Below are 25,044 nucleotides of genomic sequence, written 5' to 3'. Positions count from 1 at the left end.
GGAACATTCATACCAAACACAGTCAAAATCACTATCAGAATTTTAAATCCACTATACTCCAATAAGAAATTAAAAAAAAAAAAAAAAAAAGCTTTCAGAGGTTCAGAGACTTGAAACAAAGAGCATCCTTACCTTAATTCTCTGCTCGTTAACTCGAGCTAGTCGCGTTTCGGTTTTCTGAACAGCTATATCCCAGTCTTCTAAAGTACCTTGAGGGGAAGGAGAAGCAAAGTTTCACTTCTCTGGATTTGGAAGGATATAAAAATATAGAATTGTCTCAATTTCCCCACACCTCCAGGAGAGAGCTCTTCCATCAAACAGTAACAACTGGAGAATTGGTTTTCCATTTTAAGATTTGTGTAGATTTTAAGTTTCAGAACTCAAACAGTTCTTCCAGGTGTGTTTAGATCACTCCTTCTCTTAGAAAAGAGACTTGAAACCAGACTAGATTCTATTACAAGCTCTCAGTGGCAAAGATTAGTGAAAACGTTCTAATGCAAAAGGTACAAAACATTTGTACTAAGATCAAAAGATTATTTTAAGAGCTCCTCAGATGATAAAAGCTGAGGTGTTTTTCTTACTGATGCTGCTGTTTAGGTGTCTATTTCCAGTTCTAAAAAGAGTCATAGTACCCAAAATCCAGACTAATGCCCGTGGAAACTGTATACGGAGGCTCTGAAATTCACCAGGGAGGCACACGTGATTAGAAAGCAGTCTCGCCATGGGCCTCGCTGCGCTGTGCTGGAACACAGGCTCTACTGATCCAAGAGAGCTCTTGGCAACGCCCAGAGATGGTTCTGCTCGTCAGGACTGGGGGCAGGAAGAGCATTCCTGGTACCCAGCAGGGAAGAGCGGGTCCAGGGAAGCTGCGCATGACAGCAGTGCCCCGTCCCCCAAGAGGCCTGTGCTAGAGCCCCGTCACAGGTCCCTTTGCAGGTGGAGACTGAGAAGGGCGCGGGACTCCCCTCTCACTGGCAAGCACCGCATGATGGTCTCATCGCAGAGGCCCCCAGAGGGGGGAGCCGTAAACACACATGTCCTTACACCTACAGCCCTGCAACCACACTGGCCTCAGGAACAAGGCCCAAGCCCAAGGCAGCGCTGAGGTCCCCACCTTCTGTCCTCTCCATGGTGAGCAACACCTCACAGACGTGCTCCGGGTAGTCGCTGGTGCACTGGACGGCCCGGTGCAGAGCCTTCCTGCAGTGCTGCGTGTCACCGTGGGCCCTGGGGCGGAAAACACAGAGTTGGGGCCACAGGGACCCAGCGGAAGACATGGGCGGGGGGCACCCTCGCACAGCTAACGCCACGGCAGCAAAGCCTAGCGTCACCTTCAGCTCTGAGGAGACACCACGCTCTTCGTGCCAATGGTTTTAATGCTTCTTCCTTGTCCCAGAAAGCTCCCTGGTCAAACCTGAAGGCTTTCTTCTAGACCACTCTTCCCCTCAGAAGCCAGGGCACCTGCGAACAGCGGTCCACAGCCAGGCCTTCTGCTTCCGCGTGTGCAAGGTGTGTGGGAGGACCCAAGAGCTGGGGTGACAGGGGAAAGGCCCCAGAGAGACTCTAGGATGCCATCCCCCTTGAGGGGAAAGCCACCAACACAGCGACTATCAGGTTTTGTGCCCAGGGTCACAAAAATCTTCCCACACTGACATGAAATGAGATACTGCTCAACACAATAGTTACAAAACAATACTCTCTTCACCCCAACCGTTACAAGACACCATATTCACCTGTTTAAAAAATAAACATACATAAACATTGTAAACACACATTAGGACACTAAGAAAAAACTCAGGGCAACGGTTCTCAAAGTATGATCCATGGACACCTAAAGGTCTCCAAGACCCTTTCAGGAGGTCTGCAAAGTCAAAACTCCTTTCATTTATATACTGACATACTTTTATCGGACTTTTTCGCTGTGCTGACATCTGGACTGAGGCTGCCAAAGCTACAGTGGCCCTTGGCACAAATCAAGACAGTGCACATTGATGATATTCTGGGTGACAAACGGAGAGCACACATTAAGCACCTCTTCATACCCAAGTACAGCGGCTGGAGCAAACAAATATCAGGTGACTGTCTGAGCTGCAAGCTGGACTACTTCCTTTCTTCTCATGGAACATCATTTTCACTTGAGAGAACAGCTGAGTGACAAAAACTACAGTGACTCAGACGTGTGTATTTGGCAGACATTTTCAAAAATTAATGAAGTGAGGCTGTCAGTTCCAGAAAAACCACTGAAGAGTTTTTGTTGACTGATAAAACTGGGGCTTTCAAGTGAAAATCACAACTTGGAAAACCTGCATCTGCCACTGTGAGTTTGACAGCCTCCTGCTTTAAAGACCCTTCTGTGAAGATCAGTGCAGATATGAACAAACGGGAAAACGAAATGCGCCAATATTCAGAAGAGCCGCAGAACTCGATGGGTCAGCATTTTCTATACACACGACGCATGTCACGGAATCCTGCTGGGGAAAAAGGTCTGCTCAGGGCAAGACAGACCACTGGATGTTAACAGAACAGTCTCATAGTCTCCAACGAAAACGTCACCACGGAGAGGGTGCAGAACCAGACAGGAGAATCCAGCTGTCTGCTACTGAGCCAGATTAGAGAAATTTGTAAAAAGTATAAAACCAGGCCACTTTCTCACTATGTTACTTTGGAGTCTGGAAAACAGTCATTTCTTATAAAAACACATTAATGTTTAATGTCTTTACAGTGAACTTTAAATGAATAAAAGGTTTTTTTAATTTTTCAGTTTCATTTTCTAATATGGTAAATGTTAATAAATATACCTCACATAAACAAAAGCTCTTGAGGTGGTCCTGAGACCAAAACATTTGAGACCCACTGATCTAGTGGAATACTCAACAAGCTTTAATTATGGTCATCTCTGGGGAAGGATTTTAAGAAACTTTCTATCTCACATTCTGTAAAGGTTCTATTTTAACTTGAGCACATATTATTTTTTTAAATCGGGGAGGCAAAATATTCAAAACAGAAAAAAAATGTTTAGTGACATGCAATGCCCAAGAGTTGGACAGGACTAAGCAACTAAATAATAAAACACAAATGAACATACAGTGGAGGTGATGAATAGATCCAAGGAATCAGATCTAGTAAACAGACTGCCTGGAGAACTATGGACAGAGGTCCATAATACTGTACAGAGGCAGCGAATAAAACCATCCCAAAGAAAAAGAAATGCAAGAAGGCACAGTGGTTGTCTGAGGAGGCTTTACAAGTAGCCAAGGAAAGAAGAGAAGTGAAAGGCAAGGGAGAAAGGGAAATGTACACCCAACTAAATGCAGAGCTTCAGGGAATAGCAAGGAGAGACAAGGCAGCCTTCTTGAAAGAACAATGCAAAGAAAAAGAGGAAAACAGAAAGAGTAAGACGAGAGATCTCTTCAAGAAAATTGGAAATATCCAAAGACCATTTCGTCCAAAGATGGGCACAATAAAGGACAGAAATGGTAAAGACCTAATAGAAGTAGAAGTGAAGAAGAAGAGATGGAAAGAATACACAGAACTGTACAAAACAGACCTTAGTGACCCAGATAACCACAATGGTACACTCTCTCACTCAGAGCCAGACATGCTGGAGTGTGAAGCAAAGCGGGCCTTGGGAAGCACTGCTGTCAATAAAGCTAGAGGAGGTGATGGAATTTCAGAAGAGCTATTTAGAATCCTAAGAGAGGACTCTATTGGCTGCACTCAATACGTCAGCAAATTCGGAAGACCAAGCAGTGGCCTCAGGACTGGAAAAGGTCAACCCTCACCCCAATTCCCAACAGAGCAGTACTAAAGAATGTTCAAACCACGGGACAACTGTACCCACTTCCCATGCTAGTAAGGTTACACTTAAAATCCTCCAAGCTAGGCTTCAGCATTATGTGAACTGAGAACTTTCAGATGTTCAAGCTGGGTTTAGAAAAGGCAGAGGAACCAGAGATCAAATTGTCAACATTGACTAGATCAGAGAAAGCAAGGGAATTCCAGAAAAACACCTAGCTCTTGTTTCACTGATTATGCTAAAGCCTTTGACTTGTGGATCATAACAAACTATGGAAAAGTCTTAAAAAGAGATGGGAATACCAAACCATCTTACCTGTCTCCTGAGAAACCTGTCAAGAACAAACAGATAGAATTTAGAGCCCTGTATGAACAACTGACTGGCTCAGGATCGAGAAAGGAGTACAGGACAGTTGACTGTTACCCTGTTTATCTAACTTTTCACAGAGCACATCATGAGAAACGCCAGGCCGCACTGAGTTACAAGCTGGAACCAAGATTGCTGGGAGACGTATCAACAACCTCAGATGCAGATGACACCATTCAAATGGCAGAAAGCCAAGAGGAAGAACTAAAGATCCTTTGGATAAGGGTGAAGAGGGAGAGTGAAAAGGCCGGCCTGAAACTCAATTATTAAAAAACTAAGGTCACGGCATCTGGTCCCAACACTTCATGGCAAACGGAGGGGGGAAAAGGGAAGCAGTGACAGATTTCCTCTTCTTGGGCTCTAAAAAAAAAATCACTGCAGATGGTGACTACAGCCATGAAATCAGAAGCAGCAGCTTCTCGGCAGGAAAGGTCTGACAAACCTAGACTGTGTTACAAAGCAAACACATCACTTTGCCGACAAAATTAAAAACAGTCAAGATCACGGTCTTTTCATAGTCCTGTATGGATGTAAGAGCTGGACAATAAAGAAGACAGAGCACCGAAAAATTGATGCTTTTGAACTGTGGTGCTGGAGAAGACTCTTGAGAGACCCTTGGAAAGCAAAGAGATCAAACCAGTCAATCTTAAAGGATATCAACACTGAATTCTTTTTGGAAGGACTGATGCTGAAGCTGAAGCTCCAATACTTTTAGAGTACCTGATGCAAACAGCTGACTCATTGGAAAAGCCCCTGATGCTGGAAAAGACTGAACGCAGAAGGAGACGGGGGCAACAGAGAATGAGATGGTTAGATGGCATCACCGATTCAATGGACATGAACTTGGACAAACTGCGGGAGGTGGTGATGGACAGGGAAGCCTGGCATGCTACAGTCCATGGGGTCTCAAAGAGTGGGACAAATGAACACTTGGCAACTGAACACCACCACCATCCAAGATATACTGAATTTAAAAGCTGATTTTCTTCTTTATATCTTCCCTCATGCTATAAACATCAGTTAAAATAATTTTAGAGATTGAGAATATGTATACTGTAATTGCATCACCATTTCTTAAAAATTTAAGCACAGGAAAGTCTCAAAGAACATATTCAAACTATTAGCAAACTGGTTTTATGTGGGTCTGTCACTGAAAAAAATTTGGGGGTTTTTCCCCTCTTTGCTTTTCAGTATTTTTAACTATAGATAAAGCAAACATGAAAAAAAGTATACAGCTCCCTAAGAAGTCAAATAAAATATTCATGTCCCCAGATCAAAACAAACCAATATAAGTGGCAAGTAACACATGGCCGTAAGAAGAGCCCAGGCACGGAATATCATGTGTGGTTCTCTAGAGCCCACCCAACAAGCCCAGGCACAGAGAGGCAGGACCGTAAAGGGAGCAGCGCCCATGAGCAGCAGTCTGAGCTGTACGGGCGGGGTTGGGGCACGAGCGCCGAGGACGGTCACACCTGACAAGCGCCTCCCCTCACCCCGGGCCCGTTACCTCTCCAGGTTGTAATACTCGAGCCACATGTTGGCGAACTTGGCATTCCCTCTGGTCATGATGCTGTCCCAGAGCTCTCGCGCTTTCTGCATGTTGTTGCAGAGTCGAGCCTGAACGCATGAACAGACCAAGTTAGGAAAGGACTCCGGCCTGACGACGTCAACACCCGTTACAAAACATACTTCACTGTGCTGAAAACCTCCCACCCCAAAACTATTTGTGCTACTCAGCTCCTCAGACACTGCCAGGCGCCGCGCCCACCCCCCATGGTAACAGCCCGGCCCAAGCACCCGGCCTTTCTGCAGCGTCAAGCCTCAGGCTGTCTGCCTACGTTCACCGTGAGAACCACACGAGCAAGCACACAGGCACTGAGGACAGTGCTGGCCAGGCATCTGATTTTATTTTTATCAAGCCTTAACTCTACGTGTTTCATCCGAAGGCCCAGGCAGGGACAGAAAGAGCACCAGAAGCTGACGCTGCCTTAACTTCCGCGCCTCCGCTGCTGCACCCTTAACACGGTTCAGCACAGCCATCCCATCCACCACCAACTCAACACCGGACCCCCCTCAGAGAAGAGGACACAGGGGCCAAGTCCACGTCTGACTCACTGTGGGGTCCACGAGCCAGCAATAATATTCAGCTCATCATATCCGCTATCATCTGTCTTCCACATTAGTTTCAAGTCTTTCTAGCACAGGGACAGGGTCTATCTCATCCCCAGCCCAAAGTGAAAGGCACGGCAAACTGCTCACGCCTAGAACACGCTCATCACTGGGGCCCAGAGTGGGAGAGAAGTAACACACGAGTAAGCACCTGGCATGCAGACAACTGCTGCGCAACTTGGCTGGGAGCCTGGATGCCGCCAGATATTAACAAACACGCGTCAAGCGAGGTAAACAACGCAGAGCCCTGCAGGGCCTAGGTGGTCATCTGGGACCCCAACTCAGCTTCAGCCACGCTATGGGACAAAGGTCCCGCAAAGGTGGATGAAGCTAACAGGTCTGTTAAAACATTTACCTCAATCCGAGCCCAGTTCTGCATGATGAGGCAGCTCGGATCTCCACTTTCATTGAAACCTTGAAGAAGAGTAGCAGACAAAATTAGAAAGTAACCGAGGGACTTCTCCCTGCTGGTCCAGTGGTTATGAATCCATCTTGCAACACAGGGGACATGGGTTCAATCCCTGGTCGGGGAACTAAGATCCCACATGCTTCAGGGCATCTAAGCCCGAGGTCCACAACTAGAGTCTGTTATGGACTCAACACATCGCACAACACAGCATGTTGCAACTAAGATCCAACACAGGCAAATGAATAAACATTAAAAGCAAAGAGAACAGCAGAGAGGCAAACCGCCTTGGCCTGAAGAGACCCCAGGACCAGACGAGGAAGCACGGGTGGGGGGGCAGGAGGACGCACTTACGCTCCTCCACCTCCTGCTTCAGGTGCTCCAGGGCGCGGGCGAACGCGGACCGCAGCTCCTCTAGCTCTTTACTCGAGTCTGTGAGAAAGCACAGGGCAGGCTCAACTCTTCGACACCACATACCACGTCTTCTAAGTGCTGTCCAATCCCATACTGATACCCCCTGAGCTCACGCTGGGGACGCCGGATAGAACACTGCCCGTTCCTGCCCTGATCACACACGGGACGGGGGGCAGACCCATGAGCGCGCACGTCACAGACGGTTCAAGGACAAAGGGGGCCAGGGGGCCAGGTGGGGCCACAGTGGAGGGGTCTTCCCCAAGCCGGCAGAAGAGCCAAAATCCACCTGCATGCGTTAAGCAAGCACCAATGGGGCGGGGGTGGGAGCACAGCGGGGGTGGGAGCACGGCAGGGCTCTGGTTGCTCTTCATTATTTTCTTTTCGGGAGGGAGGAAGGCAAGGGATCCCATGGAGGCAGAGGTTCAACGACTTAAAGGGAACACAGCCGTCCCACGTAAAGAACTATTCAGGACACACAGACGGGAGAAATGAGACTGAAGAGGTTGGCAGGGGCCAGCATAAAAGGCAAGGACATTCCTCTCTCCCTTTAGCGTCCATGGTGTGACTCAGCACAGACTGAAACAGCTACAGTGTCTACCAGTGGCTGGTCTACATCGCTTGCCCCATCGTGAGGTATTCGGGCCACTGCCTCCTCCCACCAAGACATGTGAAGAAACAGTTCAGTTCTGACAGAAACACAGGAACTTTAATACCTTGTTTGAAGTCGACCCTTCTCCTCAGGTAATCAAGGTATGCCTGCCAGATCTCCACATAGTCGGTGGCCTGAATGAAGCCAGCACTGAGAGCTTTCTCAAAGGTCACTAGAGTTGAAGAAAAAGCCAGGATTCGTGGTCACTTCAAGAAGAAGCTAATATAAAATTATCAAGATTATAAAAACCTCTTATAAGACACTATATGGCTCACAGTAACAATGGGATGCAACCAAGTGAAATGAGCTAGAGAAATATTCAGAAGAAAGGCTACCACAGTGGTGCACAAACTGTGTTTTTTGTAGAAAGGGCAAGTCCCACAGGAGGCTCTGCAGTAAAGTGCTCCAGGTCAACTGAGCTGGAGAAAAGACGACGACTCCCAGGAAAATCGTGATGAGTAAAACATTAAAAGGTTTTAAGAAGTCAAAAATAGATCTAGTTTATCTCTCACTTAGAGCCCTTTTTGTCACAACACCAAATATTCCAAAAGAACAATGACTCTGTCACAGCCCAACGTTCTTGACTTGGGACAAAAAGCTTAGAGGTCTTCCCACAGAAACAATCCACACCTGAAATCACGCGGTGTTCAACTCCGTGTCTCTCCAGAGCCAGGAGGTACCGACTCCACAGGGCAACCGTCCACGGGCAGTTTCGAACAGCACGACTGTGTGCAGACAAGACTAGGTCCTTGACTTTCAGCTGCCGGTCCTATGATAAAGAATTCCAGGGTCAGCAGACGAAGTTTCATTCAGGCGCCACCATTCAAGAGACACTCTCAGCAAAACCAACCAACAGAAGAAATTTCCTTAACATGACTGGTGTCTTCAACAAAGAATCCACCCGGGGTTTGAGGGGAGAAGAGAGAGGTAGAGAAAAACCTACAGATCAAAGAGCTTTAAGAGACATCAACCAATCCTAACGTATGGACTTAATTGAGATCCCGAGTCAACCTCTTAATACACGTGTACTGAAAGTTACCATCAAAATGGGATCTCTAGATTTGCTTCAGAATAACATGGAAGGGGGGAATAGGTAAGGAAACAGATAAAACTGGTTAAGATTATAGATCAAATTAGACTAAGCCATTAGTTAAGTGTTGAAGATGGGTGATGGGTACTTGTCATTTCATTTTACTAACCTGTCTGTATTTATGTATTTAATTTTTCCATAATAACACGGTAAAAGAAAAATTAATCTGTTATAAAGTCCTTGATAGTAAGACTATGCCAACTTTTTTTCACAGTTAGTGATCAGTTTACAATGCAACACGAGAAGACTTCCTTAGTGGATCAAGCAGAGAGGGGCAGCACATCGCCAACTCCTGGCACTCTTTCTGATTTAAAGTAGAACCTAAATTGGTAAAAATAAAGTGAGATTAGAACAGGTAGGTTATCTTACTAGGTACTGACTGTAACGGATCCATAAGTCTGGAACAAGGCAGTTCTCAACCAGGGCGCGCTCAAAGATCAGCTGAATGCGGGCGGGGTCGCCAATTTTCATCTCAAAATCGATGTACGCTTGATACTCGGCCAGCCTGGGCGCTTCAGCTTGCAGCTGGGGCAAAGGAGAATGGCAGTGAAGTTGCAATGGGCTACGTGTCACTGTTGGAGAGCACACACATGTCCACAGTAAACCATGGCGAGAATGGCCACAACAAGATAAGGACCCCACCAATCCCCACTCTCAGAACCTCTGCACACCGGATCTGCAAGTCTGACAGACAGAATGTGAGTCCAAAGTACCACCTCATGGCAAGAGTTACAGAGGCTCCATAATTCCTTTTCTAAGTCTACTCCTAGATCACAGAGAACTGAAACCACCCATCAACCAGGAATTGCATGAAAGAGAAATACCTGGCCAATGACCACTGCTAGCCCTCTTCCGAAACAGATACGGCTTTCTTGGCCTACTGAGTGGGGTGAACGCAACCACACCAGAGTGGCTTGGCGCCCTGCGTCGCTTCACGCCTGTCATTCCAAGTATCAGCTCCTGCCAGAGCGCAGGCACACGTAGGAGACGGAAGAGGCTATGTATGGCCACTGTGCACTGGCCCAGAGACAGCCAGCCAGAAGTCTCGTTAGACAAAATCCTCTTGTTCAGTTCATTCTTTCCTCAGCCACTCCCTGCTGATGGTCAAAACAAAATTCAACTGGCCCAGGGTTTCATGAATGAGGCTTTGTGAAGTACAGTGGTGTTGTGTTAGTCGCTCACTTATGGCCAACTCTTTGCAAACTCCATGGACTATAGCCTACCAGGCTCCTCTGTCCATGGAATTCTCCAGGCAAGAATCCTAAAATAGGTTGCCATTCTCCTTCTCTGACCCAGGGAACAAACCCAGGTCTCCTGCATTGCAGGAAGATTCTTTACCATCTAAGCCACCAGAGAAGCCCTCTGTGAAATACACCTAAATGCCAATTATTCACATGTGAAAAAGAGAGTGCTCATGCGGGCCAGCTCTGATCTTAAAAAGATGATACTGGAGAGGCTCAGTTTCTACTAAATAATGCCCAAAATCAGTTACCCAGACAAACTGTGCCACTGAAAATGGCAGAAAGTACTAGATTGAATATTGAAAAAAAAAAATTCTTGCAAATCAACCAACTGGGAAAGAAACAAGAAATATCACAAACAAAATCTAAATGAAGGTGGTTAAGCTAAGAGAAGGCTAAGCTTTTGCCAGTTTAAGAGATAATATTAAGAATTTGATCTTTACAACAATCCCAGGAGGCAGTTATCATTTCAATCCCATCGGACATTTGAGGAAACCAAGTCACAGGAGTAAAGTTCTAGCCCAGAGCTAAAAGCTGTGTTCTTACTCACCAGCCCATTAAAGATACCAAAAGCAGAGGCAAGAAGTTCAACAAACCTTAAGCAGGATAAATACAAAGAAACCCACACACCTGGCCCTACTGTAACCAAACTGCGGGACATCAAACCGAACCAAAGACGTCTTGGGACTTCACTGGTGGTTCAGTGGTTAGGACACTGCTCTTCAAACGCGGGGAAAGAGGGTTTGATCCCTGCTCAGGGAACTAGAATCCTATATGTGCAGCCAAAAAATAGAGAAATAAAACAAAAACAAACAAAAGACAATGACATCTTAAAACTGGCCAGGGTACAATCAAGAATTTCCTTTCAAGAAGCAAAAGTTCTTTAAGACAGTTGACTTCTCAGCAGCACAACAGAAGCCAGAAAGACATATTTAACTGCTCAGAGAACAGAACTGTCAGCCTAGAATTCTATATCCTGAGAAATTAACTCTCAAGGAGAACAAAGACCTCTTTAAAAAAAACAGAAAATGTTACAAATAAATATCCAAGCACATGACACTAAAGGGTGGACTTGAATCAAAGGAAAAGTGACTCCAAGTGAAAGATCTAGGGTGTGGTGAGAGGAAGCCGAGAAAGCCGGAAATGTGTGCAGCAAGCGCGACCACACAGGTGCTGCAAAACGCAGCATTAACAGTGACCTGCGGGCCAACTGAAAGGCAAGAAACTCGAGAAAACAAAAGCAGAAGTCTGAGGAGTGGTGAATGAAATAAAAAATATTCTAAGGCCAAGAAAAGGGAATAAAGGCCATTTATAACTAATACCATGTGTGTATTACTGTCAACACAGAAAATTCCCCCAAATCTATACATTACCAGTATTAATAAGGACTGAACAAGTTTGATTAAAATACCACTAAAAATTACATTTTATATACCAGGAACAAACAGCCAGAACAGAAAATCTTTCAAAAGATATTGCTTACAACAGTATTAAAAACACTTAGAAATACATCTAAAAATGTGTTCAAGGCACTGGATAAATTTATAAGACCTCAAAGAAAGATAGACCTCAACAGCAGAGGCCTATACCATGTTCATGAACCAACACCAAGAAAAGATGTCCTTTTCATCACAGGGGACTGGGATGCAAAAGTAAGATGTCAAGAGACACCTGGAATAACAGGCAAGTTTGGCCTTGAAGTACAAAATGAAGCAGGGCAAAGGTTAACCCAGTTTTGAAAAGAGAATGCACCGGTCATAGAAAACACACTCTTCCAACAACACAAGAGATGATTCTGCACATGAAATTCACCAGATGGTCAATACCCAAATCAGGTTGATTACATTTGCAGCTGAAGATGGAGAAGCTCCATACAGTCAGCAAAAACAAGACCTGGAGCTGACTGTGGCTCAAACCATGAGCTTCTTATTGCCAAATTCAGACTTAAATTGAAGAAAGTAGGAAAAACCGCTAGGCCATTTAGGGATAACCTAAATCAAACCTCTATACACAAGAAGTGACAAATAGGTTCAAGGGATCAGATTTGATAGAGTGCCTGAAGAACTATGGACAGAGGTTTGTAAAATTGTACAGGAGGCAGTGATCAAAACCATCCCCAAGAAAAAGAAAGGCAAAATGGTTCTCTGAAGAGGTCTTACAAATAGCAGAAAAAAGAAGAGAGCAAAAGGCAAAGGAGAAAAGATAAATCCATCTGAATGCAGCGTTCCAAAGAACAGCAAGGAGAGAAGAAAGCCTTCCTAAGTGAACAATGCAAAGAAAGAGAGTAAACAAAAGAAAGACTAGCGATCTCTTCAAGAAAATCAGATACCAAAGGAACATTTCATGCAAAGATGGGCACAATAAAAAATGGTATGGACCGGACAGAAGCATAAGATACTAAGAGGCTGCAAGAACTGTACAAAAAGGTCTTAATGACCCAGATAACCACAATGCTACGATCACTCACCTAGAGCCAGATATCCTAGAGTGTGAAATCAAGAGGCCTTAGGAAGTATTACTACAAACAAAGCTAGTGGAGGTGATGGAATTCCAGCTGAGCTACTTAAACTCCTAAAAGATGATGCTGTTAAAGTGCCGCACTCAATATGCCCAACAAATTAGGAAAACTCAGCAGTGGCCACGGGACTGGAAAAGGTCAGTTTTCATTTCAATCCCAAAGAGAGCAATGCCATAGAACGTTCAAACTACCACACAACTGCACTCACTTCACATGCTAGCAAGGTAATGCTAAAAATCCTTCAAGCCAGGTTTCAACAGAACGTGAACCGAGAACTTTCAGATGTTCAAGCTGGATTTAGAAAAGGCAGAGAAGCCAGAGATCAAACTGCCAACATCCGCTGGATCATAGGAAAAAAAAGAGAATTCCAGAAAAACATCTATTTCTGTTTTGATGACTATGCTAAAGCCTTTGACTGTGTGAACCACAACAAACTGCAGAAAATTCTTCAAGAGATGGGGCTACCAGACTACCTTACCTCCCTCCTGAGAAACCTGGATGCACGTCAAGAAGCAACAGTCAGAATCAGACCTGGAACAACAAACTGGTTCAAAATTGGGAAAGGAGTACGTCAAGGTTGTATACTGTCACCTTGTTTATTTAATGTATATGCAGAGTACATCATGCAGAATGCTGGCCTGGAGAAATCGCAAGCTGGAATCAAGACTGCTGGGAGAAATATCAGTAATCTCAGATATACAGATAACACCACCCTAACGGCAAAAAGTTAAGAGGGACTAAAGAGCCTTAATGAAGGTGAAAAGGAGAGTGAAAAAGCTGGCTTAAAACTCAACATTCAAAAAACTAAGATCATGGCATCCAGCCCCATCACTTCATGGCAAATAGATGGAGAAACAATGGTAACAGTGACAGACTCTATTTTCTTGGGCTCCAAAATCACTGAAGATGGTAACTACAGCCATGAAATTAAGAAGCTTCCTCCTTGAAAGAAAAGCTATGACAAACCTAGACAGCATATTAAAAAGCAGAGATATCACTTTGCTGACAAAGGTCCTTATAGTCAAAGCTATGGTTTTTCCAATAGCTATACACAGATGTGCTAGTTGGGCCAGAAAGAAGGCTGAGCACCAAAGAATTGACGCTTTCAAACTGTGGTGCTGGAGAACACTCTTGAGAGTCCCTTGGACAGCAAGGAGATCAAAGCAGTCTATCCTAAAAAAAAATCAACCTTGAATACTCAATGGAAGGACTGATGCTGAAGCTCCAATACTCTGGCCACCTGATGCGGACAGCCAACTCATTGGAAAGAATCCTGATGCTGGGAAAGACTGAAGGCGGGAGAAGCAGGCGACGGAGGATGAGGTGGTTGGATGGCACCATCAACTCAATGGACATTAAGTCTACACAAGCCCCAGGGGATAGTGAAGGACAGGGAGGCCTGGCATGCTGCAGTCCACGGGGTCACAAAGAGCCAGACACGACTGAGCAACTGAATAGCAACAACAGACCATGTTCACAGACTGGAAGATTTGATGTTTAAAAAATGCAAATTCTTCAACAATTCACCTACAGATTCAATGCAATTCCCATCAAAATTCAAAGGAGTCCCCTGGCAGTCCAATGGTTAGGACTCTATGCTCTCACTGCCAAGGGTCCGAGTTCCACCCCTGGTCAGGGAACTAAGATCCTACGTGCCGCACAGTGTGGCCAAATAAAAAAAACAGTAACGATAATATTATTAAGTAGAACTTGAAAAATTGATTCTCATTCTGAACGGAAGCATTAACAGCTAAAGAAAGCCAAGGCCCTCTAGGAGAGGAACGGCATGAATGGGACTCATGCTACCGAAGATCAAAACTTAATTATAAAACCATCGCATCATTGCAACAGTGTAACATAAACCAGCGGGGTGGAGCAAAGAGCCCAGAAATGGACCCACACAGAAATGGACAGCTAATCCCTGACAGGCATGGGGCAACACATGAGTGAGGGCCGGGGAGAATTACCAAAGTCAGCAATGAACAACTGTTTCTCTACATAAAAAACGAAGTTAGCCCACACCTCAGACCATGCCCAAAGATCCATTCCAGATGAAAGCTGAGAAACAAACAGCAAAACTATAAATTTTCAGGAGAAAAACAAGAGCTAAGTCGATTAGTGACCCCAGAGTACGGAGAGAACTCTTATTCACAAATTCTAAGAGAAAGAACGATAAATCCAATTACATTACAATCAAGACCTGTTCACTGGGCTTCCCTGGTGGCTCCGCGGTAAAGAATCTGCCTGCCAGCGCGGGAGGTGTGGGCTGGATCCCTGGTCCGGAAAGATCCCACACGCCCAGGAGCCACTAAACCTGTGAGACGCCACCACTGAGCCTGCGCTCCCGAGCCCGGGAGCCACGTGCCCTAGAGCCCGTGCTCCGCAACGAGAGAAGCCACCGCAATGAGGGGCCCGCGCACCGCAACTCGAGAAGCCCCTGCAGCGAGACAGACCCGGCGCAGCCAAACTAAGTAACATCACTGAAGAACAACTAGTCATCAAAACATGCCACTGCGGGGGGGATGGCAACAACAGGCCACCGCCTTGGGAGGAAGAAATCGCAATACATGCAACCGAAAGTATGCATGAAGACCCAGGACGCCCAGATGCCAGCTAGAAAAAATCTGACAAACCGAAAGAAAACTGAGTCAAAGACTTGAACAGCTACTTCAAAGATTTTTTAAAAAAGGAAATCTGAGGTGTGAAAAGACGCTCAACTTCATTAGTAATGAAAGAGAAATGCAAATTAAAACTGTACTTTCAAATCCATGAGACTGGCTAAAATGTCAACATCCCAGCTGGCAGGGCAATGAGAACGCTAAGATATTGCCGGCAGAAGCAGCGGCTACAGCCTGGAAACAGTTCAGCTCTGCCTCAGGACCCAGCACTTCCTTCCATTGTGACATAGGTGCCTCAACAATCGCTACATATGTGCCTAGAGAGACTCTTTTTCACGTGTACCAAGAGATACGTCTGAGAATCATCAGAACAATTCTCCTCCTCCTAGCAAAACACTGGATACAACCCAACTACCTATGAAAGGGATAGTTTATACACAGACAACCTTACAGCAAACAAATGGACTGTAACTATACTTATCAACGTCAAACTCAAAGACATCTTGAATGAAAAGAAAATATACAGCCTGATTCCATTATACAGAAGCTCAAAAACAAGCAAAACTGAACTACACATTAAGGATACGTCCATAGGGCATAAAACTATAAAGAAAAGCAAGGGGATGATGGTGACAAGTCAGGAAAGTGGCTGCCTCTCCGGAGAGGGAGGAGGAAGCAGCCGGAGAGGGCACAGAGGAGACTCCTGAGGGACCGGCAATGCGCTACTTCTTAACCTGGCGGTGGGCACATGGACGCTCAACTCTCATCAGGATGGAAACTGAATGTACACATTCATCCACTCTACACATTCCATGACAAAGATACTGTTTCACTCGCAACTGTTGATGTAGGGAGCAGCTGGGAGAGAGACATTTAACGCAGAAAGGGCCATACTCACCAGGGCTTCCTCATAGGGCTTGTATTTCTCCAGCTGCTGCAGTGCTTTGTTGTAACTCTGAATTACTGACTCTGGAATGGGGTCTTCAGACCATTCCTCATACTCTGCAAACGTTGCTTCCATATCTATTGAGAGATGGAGTCAGCCCTGTGGGTCTGGCCGTTGGGTTTTATCATCTCAAACACAGAGTAAACTCTGAGACAGGTGCCCCGGGCCCCTCCCGCATCTCTGGCCATGGGCTCTTACTGACTGAACCCTGACCTCTTCTGCTGAGCCCTGTATTGGCCCCAGACTCTGTCTTGAAGCCCCATCCTGGGCAGCCCTACCAGCTAATCCAACCATCAGTAAATGGAACTACCAGCAAGGCTAGAACCACACGTACGTACTGCTTCCTGTGTTCTAATACTTCACATCCATCGCCTCACTCAAGCCTCACAATTCTGCAAGGGAAGTTCTACAGTGACTCCCAAGCTGCGGTTGAGGAAACACAAGCAGAGGATCAGGTCACCCGGCCACAGTCAGTGGCAGAGCGAGGCTCTGAACCCAGGCAGTCTTCTGCCTCAAGTTCACGCTCACTCACCATGCTGCACTATCTCACACTGGTATGTGAGGTGAAATGTACAAGCCAGCTCCGCTCTGGACTTTTCTGCTTGTCACCCAAGGATTCAACTGAAGAGCCACTTTATAATTTGTCAAATCAAACCCAAATAAACCAGGGAAGTAAAAAGAGAAGTAACACCTGGGTTTAAGTAAAGTCGCTCAGAGGTTCCCAAGGTGTGCAGTGCATAACCGCACCCAGGGAACACACAAGACAGTGGCCTCGAACCCTTCCCACGCTTGGGAAAGTCCTCCCAGTGCTTCTTGCATTCAAAAAAAGGAGGTCTGGCTTGCCAAATTACGTTCACACGAAAAAGAATCTTTCCCAACCCCCAAAAATTCGGACAGAGCTACTCCAATCAACTGTGCTCATGAACCAAATCACCTCCAAAGCCCACCCTGTAATGGAGGTTTCTTCTGAAGGGAAAATGCTTATGACAGAACTCTTATTCCCCCAGATAATACAGGGGGTCAGCTTCCCTAGTCCTTTCAGAGACCCTGTCTCTGCCCACCCACGCACCACATCTTAACATAGGAAACTGGGAGTCCCACCTCTAACCCTCACAACTCTCCTGAGCGTTAACAATCCAAGATACATTTTTACCCAGGGCCTTGTCAACAGTGACATTGTCCAAAAAGAAAACAAACGCCAGCCACGTCTGCCTCATGAGATGCTGGGAAAGGCCTAATCATGACACGCCCCAAAGCGCCAACTGCTGACAGGGCAGTTTCTCTTACCGTAGAGTGGGATCGCCAGCTGTCGCCGGAAGAGACTGTGGACTTTCTCCAGCTGTGAATCAAAGGTTTGTTCCCAGTCAGAAGGGGAAAGGAAGCCAGCCATGGGCTAAAGAAGCAAACCCGTAGTAAATAACAAACTTTGGTTCTGCCTACTTCAAAAATTATTTTAGCACATTTTTTAGCTCACACTAAAAAAAATTCATAGGACCCCTTACACATGAAGTGTTATGCCAAAGTATTAGGCTCAAATGTCAATGTTATCTCTACCAAGTGACGGTGATGGGGAGAGCAAGAAGGAATCTAACAAATGGACCCAAAAGACTATCATGAGATAGGACAGAGGCATCTCAAGCATCAAAGGCTCGTGGCTTGCTCAGGCTGGTTTTTAGGGCTGTCTGCAGCTCTCAAGGGAAGAGTCAGGAAGGACTCCTGGAGGAGCTGGCACTGGGGACATGTCTGCAGGCTCTCCAGAACTAAAGAGGCAGAAACAGACTCCCCAGTGAATGAACAGCATTGAATGAACAGAGGCAGCCACTGCAGGAACACTGAGGGGAGCGCGGGACCCGAGTCCACATGGGGTCACGACTGACACGTGTCAGCCAGCGGCCCTGCCCCGCGCCTCAGTGAGGGTGGGGAGCAGGCACCACCACACGCTCTTCAACAGGGACTCCGTCCAGAAGGGCCTGGGCGCTCGTAATCATGACGATCTAAGTGATACAGGGCTCCACTGAGCACCAACAACAGTGTGGTCACACACATCGTGGGGGAGACACCAGGGAGCGGACTCTAAAACCCTATAAATCATAGTCTAGTCTAAAAAAACGCAATCATGGTGAGGTCAAACCTCACAGTTACTATGGGACACTCTCTGTATGTACAGTGTACAAGGACGACCAAGTCACCCTTCAAAATTATATATATATTAACAAGTAATTTAAATTAACATATTTACATTTTAATATAAATTATATTTTATATTACATTAGTAGCTAACATCTGTATATATTAATATAATCAATATTTATATATTATACTAATATAATTTGAATTTCATATTAATACATAATTTGGGGGAGGTGACTTGGTTATCCTTGTACATTCACCTGGAACCATAACTAAAACAGCAGTATTTTTAAACACTACAAAAAGCTTGTAGGGAATCTGCTTTTTAGTCAAGGAAGACATCCCTACTACTCCACAAAGATACTTGATTTTATTTACTTTACTGCCCGCCCACTAAGGGATGGGCAAAGACCGTTTTGTTAACTGTGTTCTTCCAAGACCACTAACGAAGACTGGTAGAAGGCAAGCACTGGGCACTCACCCGGGCAGCTTCCGCGATGGCACTTTCAAACTCCCGGTACGCCTCCCAGATGGCAAGTCCCTTGGTCATGTGTAACCCAACGGACGAGAGGGCCCTTTCAAACACAGAGCGGACTTTCTCGAGGCCACCCTTCTGACCAATCCCACCAACTGAGTACTGGCCGTACTCTAGCCAAATGTTAGGACCTAAAAACGAGAGGTATATTCAGGATAGGAAATGCCCGAATGTAAAAACTTTTGTTCTGAAGCAAACAGAAGAAATGAGCCCACTGAAAAAGTGCTCATTCGTGGAGAAAGAGCACAGCATCACTGACAGGCATCGCAGGTCACCAGGTTACCTACGTCTACCCAACGCGCCTACGAAGCCTCATCAGTGAGACCTGACTGTGTAAACAGCACACACCAGGCGGTAATATGTAATCTTACGACCGGTTATCAAGCGGATTTATTAAAACTGAAGGAGCCCTTAACAGATTTCAATGAAAATAGTTAGAAATCTGAGTGAATTTTCAGAAAGACTGCAAAGCCTAGACTGTTCCAACTTTTAAATCTTGATTCATCTTTAAGCCTTCTGATTGAAATGAAAAAAAAAAAAAGTACCAATCCTGTTACCAAAGATTTTAAATCTCTAAAATACAACAAAGAGACCTGGCTGCCTTGTTTCTTTCCCTCTTTAATAAACTTTCTATATGCTCACTCCTGCAGCTTTAAAACTAATGAATTAAACTCTTGATAAATGCATTGTTTTTTACCAAACACATTTTGCCTATTAAGTCACTTTTCAGAAATCTGGAAATAATTTGATGCTTATACACTAATCTTCGAAAATAAAAATTCTAAAAAGATAAAGCTAACATGAGAATTCCTGCATGTTTTCCTGAGGCTTGCTTTTTCAATGAAATAAATCTATTTCAAAGAACTTAGCTAAAGTTTGTTAGCGGCTCTGTTTTCACTCACCAGTACAGAGCTGCCACATGGGCTGTGAAATACAAAATGAACTAGCTCTCTGAGGCAGAATGCTCCTTCAGTGAGGGTTAGTCAGGTTTACAGGGGGCTCTACACTTCTCACAAGGGGAAATGCCCACACGGGGAGTGAGGACAATTAGACAGGGAAAAGGGATATTTAATTATCAATGGGGACTTTTTTAAAAAACATTTTATCCACAACATTGTCTGATACAGTCCTCAGTGTCTGCAGAGAAAATATTTTAGAGACTTGATATACTTATATCAAACTGGATTTAAAGAGAGATAAAGCGTTCACACTTCACTTTCACTGAAGTGAAAGGCCAGCAGACCAGGCAGATCTCCGTGGTGATGGAAGATTCTGTAGCTCGAGACAGTGGTGAAATAAAATATCACAAAACTATATGCAGACATTGTATGTACCAAGGGCCGTTTCCTTGAGTTTGTCCTACAGTCATGGGGCTTTCCTGGTGGCTCAGTGGAAAAGAACCTGCCTAGAGCGCAGGAGACGCAGGTTCGATACCTGGGTTGGGAAGATCCCCTGGAGGTAGGCATAACAACCCACTCTAGTACTCTTGACTGGAGAATCCCATCAACAGAGGAGCCTGGTGGGCTACAGTCCATAGGGTCGCAAAGGGTGGGACACGACTGAAGCGACTGAGCACGCATATACTACAGTCGTAAGATACTGGCGGAGACTGGATCAAGAAATGACACAAGACCTCTCTGTACCATCTTCGCAAACTCCTATAAATCCATAATAATTTCAATTTTTTTTAAGTTTTTTAGTATGAGCTGGCTGGATGGCATCACTGACTCGATGGACGTGAATCTGAGTGAACTCCGGGAGTTGCTGATGGACAGGGAGGCCTGGCATGCTGCAATCCATGAGGTCACAAAGAGTCAGACACGACTGAACGACTGAACTGAACTGAGTATGGGGGAAAACAAGCATCCTGTCCAAAGCGTCTAAAATTCCATTCAATATGTAAAAGGTAGCCTTTAGTCACCTGGAAATAGCAGCTAAGTTCTCCCTGGAGATAAATGCTGGGGGCGAGTCTATTCCCCTCCTCCCTTCAACTGTTTCTTCCACGCGCATTGTGAAACCAAGAGCCTCAACTGAAAACCACAGACAGTGACGATAATAACCGCACTCCAGTCTTCCCCACTGCTGGTCGAAGGACGTTCCCGGGGGCAGCGCCTCACGGTGTGGCCCCGGCAGCCGAGAGGGACGCGAGGGGAGCCTGCCAGACCCGCCTGGGCCGGCCCACAGGGGACTCACAGATATAATCCTTCACCGCTCTCTCGAAGAGGTCGTACACGTGCTCCCGGTCCAGGCCGTCCATGGCCATGCTGGTCTCGTCGTGCAGCCACTCCAGCCAGAGCTCTGCAAGACACCCGCGCCCCACGTCACCGCCCATCCCGCGGCCCTCGCTCCGAAGGCGGGCAGAGCGGGCGCCGCACCCCGAGGCGTCAGCACACACAGGCTTCGTCTGCCTCATCCACCCTGGCCCAGTTCACAGAAATTCAATTCTTACAACCTGCACTAAGCACACACGAGGCTGACGCTTCCAAGAAAGATCAACTCGCTGGAGTCATACTATCCCTCCAGCTACGGGGCGTTTCATTTTCTGCAAAGTACTTACACACTTTCTCTTTCAGTATCTATCAAAATCCTGTGAGGCAGGCCACAGTGACACTAGTAACAGTGGCATCTATCCAAGCATTTACGACACGCCAAGCACGTGTTAAGCAAGGCACACAGAATGCCTCGTAAGCAGAAACTACTGTTATCCCCGTCGTACTGCTGGGGAAACTGAGTCTTAGAATGCTTATATAATGCACTTAACGTCACACAGCTAGAAAGACATCTGAAAGGCAATCGGATTTCAGCTTCTACACTCCACAGTCATGCTTTGTGGGAGGGAAAGGGGGACAGAGCTGGATCTAGAATCTGTGTTACCTCACTTGTCCCTAAAAGATCAATTACGTATACGCATAGAGATTTAACTACAGAGGTACTTGGCGTAATCACATTTCAAATAAGCAACTTAAGTAGAAATAACTTAAATGCCCAATTACTGTGGACCAAATAAGGTATGAAACATTTAAATTTAAAAGTGCTTATGAAAGTTTAACTATACTACAGTTACAATTATCTGTTTCTGAGAGAACAGATTAAACACATAAATACCAGAATGGGAAACAGAAAGGGAACGGGGAAATTTTAATGACATAGAAATATTTTATCGTAACATTACGAGAAAGAAATCAAGATTTGAAATGTGACTCAGTACTGCATGACCACAACTATGTGTAGCAAAACCCTAGAAGATGAGAAACTAAAAGTCGCTGCCTTTGGATGGATTTTCTTCTTTCCACTACACTTATCTATTCTGAATTTTTTATGAGGAGCATGCCCCACTTTCAGCACGGGAAAAAAGACCCTTCAACTCTCTGCGCCTGTGAGAGCAGCTCAGCTGCGGAGGCACCACCTTCAGTCAGAGGGAAGATCTCGCTCATCTTCTGGCGCGCCGCCCTCACTCTGGTCAGCTCCCCTTCCAGCCGCAGCAGCCGGATCAGGTCCACGTGGCAGTTGTAGTCGTAGACGTTGATAGACAGCTGGAAGGAAAAGGGACACAGGTGGAAACTTAGAATGCGATCATCGAAACAGCTCAGCTTCTGTCACCACCGGCGAAAGCGCACGCCTGCTACGAGCACAAGATATGTGTTTTCTGGAAGAGTCACAGAAGCAGCGAGGCAACATTTCCCTCAGGAAGATGGAGAAAAATACACAAGAGACTTTCTGTTTCTTCTGAGCACACCACTCGGCGAGTGTGACCTCACTTCCCTGACCAGGGGTTGAACCTGGGGCCCTGGCAGAGTCCTAACCACTGGACCGCCGGGAATTCTGAGAGACATTTTAAAATAAATGGAACACTCCTTCAAATCTGTTACAGGTCCTGTCGGAACACACTTGGTTCTCCCAGAAACACAGGAAACAGCCTAATGAAACAAACACAGAGTGACCTGAGGCAAATCACTCACTTTTCTAAGCTTCCCTTCTCTCATCTGTAAAGTAGGATACACCACCAGAGGGTGAGAATTCTGAAAGGTAACTCAGTATCACACTGCAGCGCATGCCAGCGACATGTATGAAGAGCTCTTTTCTTTTACTGACAAACAAATGAAAAACCCACCAGGAGAAACAAGAATGGGGACAGACTGGTACCAGATGAAGGTGAGTGACAGGCACAAAAAGATTTATTTTATAGGTACAAAAAGATTTATTTCAAACTTTCCAAACTAAAAGTTTAATAAACTAAGATCACGGCTTCCAAAGATACTGGACATCTGAAACGAAGGGAAACTAAAAGCACCTGTCACTAGCAGGCTTTTACTCTTAAACAGCTAGAGGAACCTCTTCAAAGAGAAGGAGAATGATAAGAGAAACCTTGGAGCATCAGCAAGAAAGAGCAGAACCACAGGTAAGCACAACAAACGACCCTTCTCTTCCTGACTCTCCTAAACTGTGTGTGATAACTGAAATACTTTAAGACTATCTGATACCCGAAACGACGACACTAGAAAGGAAAAATGGTAGAGACCTAAATGGGAGGAATATTTCAACACTTTACTCAGGGATAAAACACAGATACCATGTAAATCAAATACACTGAAATACTCAAAGCAACTACTAAGAAACTATACAGAGCAAGACTCTAAAAACTGGTATGAGTAACCAAGCTGGAATCCAAAGAATGTCCAGGTAACCCATGCAAAGGCAAGAAGAGAGAACGCTGAGAGCAAGAAACACAGGAAACAAAAGAGAATAAAATGTCAGGCTTCAGACCTAACATATCGGCAACTGCCTTTAAAGGACCTGGTCTAAACATGCTAGTTAAAAGGCAGAGAATAGCAGAGTGAATAAAAACACAACCTACCTGAATGCTGATTACCAGAAACTCACTTCAGATTCAAGTGAAAGGATGGGGGGCTTCCCTGGTGGCTCAGTGGTGAAATCCGCCTGCCAGTGCCGGAGACGCGAGGTTGAGCCCTGATCCGGGGAGATCCCACCTGCTGCACAGCAAGCCTGCTGCTGAGCCTCTGCTCTAGAGCCCGGGCAGCCACACGACCAAGTGCTCCTGCCGCAATTACTGAAACCCACGCGCCCTAGGGCCTGAGTCCACAACAAGAGAACCCGCCGCAATGAGAGGCCCACACGCCACAAGTAGAGAGCAGCCTCCACTCACCACCAGGAGAGAAAAGCCTGCAGGGCAACAAAGACCCAGCGTAGCCAAACATAAATAAGCAAATAAAATTATACAAGGCAGAAGCATGGGGAAAGATCTAGCATGCAACCAACAAAAAGAAGCAGAGGTGGCTACACTAATATCACATAAAACAAACTTCAGCAAAAAGAAAATGATCAGAGATAAAACAGGACATTATGTAATGATAAAAGGATCAACCCACCAGGAAGACAAAACAATCCCAAACGTGCAGGCACCAAACAACAGAATCTCAAAACAGAGGAAGCAAAAACTGATACAGCTAAAAGAAGAAACAGACACACCCACAGTTACACTGGGAATTTCAAAGCCCCCACTCAGAAACTAAAAGAACTGTCAGATTATCAGCAAGGATATAAAAGAACTCAACAACACCATTAACCAGCATGATCTAATTGCTATATAAAGAACACCCTCCCAACAGTAACAGGGTAACACAGTCTTCTCCAGGGCCCAAGAACATTCACTGGGACCATATCCTGGGCCGTAAAACAAACCTCAACAAATTTTAAGAACATTGAATCACAGAGAGTATGTTTTCTGGTAAGAAGAGAAGCAAACTGGAAATCAGTTACTGTAGGAATCAATCTCTCTAAACACGTGGAAATTAAGCAGTTCAGTTCAGTTCAGTCGCTCAGTCGTGTCCGACTCTTTGCGACCCCATGAATCGCAGCACGCCAGGCCTCCCTGTCCATCACCATCTCCCGGAGTTCACTCAGACTCAGGTCCATCGAGTCCGTGATGCCATCCAGCCATCTCATCCTCTGTCGTCCCCTTCTCCTCCTGCCCCCAAACCCTCCCAGCATCAGAGTCTTTTCCAATGAGTCAACTCTTCACATGAGGTGGCCAAAGTACTGGAGTCTCAGCTTCAGCATCATTCCTTCCAAAGAAATCCCAGGGCTGATCTCCTTCAGAATGGACTGGTTGGATCTCCTTGCAGTCCAAGGGACTCTCAAGACTCTT

The 25,044-nt window shown here is 45.6% G+C and overlaps 1 protein-coding gene across 2 annotated transcripts in view; it reads right to left on the bottom strand.

Moving 5' to 3' along the window:
• Positions 1-25,044, bottom strand: part of SART3 (spliceosome associated factor 3, U4/U6 recycling protein) — a 39,985-nt gene that overhangs the window by 6,000 nt on the left and 8,941 nt on the right. Inside the window, exons 2-14 of one of the 2 annotated variants that reach the window (XM_069558278.1) lie at positions 22,285-22,411; positions 21,072-21,176; positions 18,825-19,009; positions 17,501-17,606; positions 16,166-16,290; positions 9,260-9,415; positions 8,431-8,569; positions 7,865-7,972; positions 7,092-7,169; positions 6,687-6,745; positions 5,670-5,779; positions 1,115-1,227; positions 133-209 (exon numbers count right to left, since the gene is read on the bottom strand). In XM_069558278.1, coding sequence (XP_069414379.1) covers positions 133-209; positions 1,115-1,227; positions 5,670-5,779; positions 6,687-6,745; positions 7,092-7,169; positions 7,865-7,972; positions 8,431-8,569; positions 9,260-9,415; positions 16,166-16,290; positions 17,501-17,606; positions 18,825-19,009; positions 21,072-21,176; positions 22,285-22,411 — 1,488 coding nt within the window. The remainder of the gene's footprint in view (positions 1-132; positions 210-1,114; positions 1,228-5,669; positions 5,780-6,686; positions 6,746-7,091; positions 7,170-7,864; positions 7,973-8,430; positions 8,570-9,259; positions 9,416-16,165; positions 16,291-17,500; positions 17,607-18,824; positions 19,010-21,071; positions 21,177-22,284; positions 22,412-25,044) is intronic. The other variant, XM_069558279.1, reaches the window with a different exon arrangement.

Source organism: Ovis canadensis, chromosome 17 (genome assembly GCF_042477335.2).
Source record: "Ovis canadensis isolate MfBH-ARS-UI-01 breed Bighorn chromosome 17, ARS-UI_OviCan_v2, whole genome shotgun sequence".
Classification (NCBI taxonomy): domain Eukaryota; kingdom Metazoa; phylum Chordata; class Mammalia; order Artiodactyla; family Bovidae; genus Ovis; species Ovis canadensis.
This window is presented reverse-complemented; position numbering and strand designations above follow the sequence as displayed.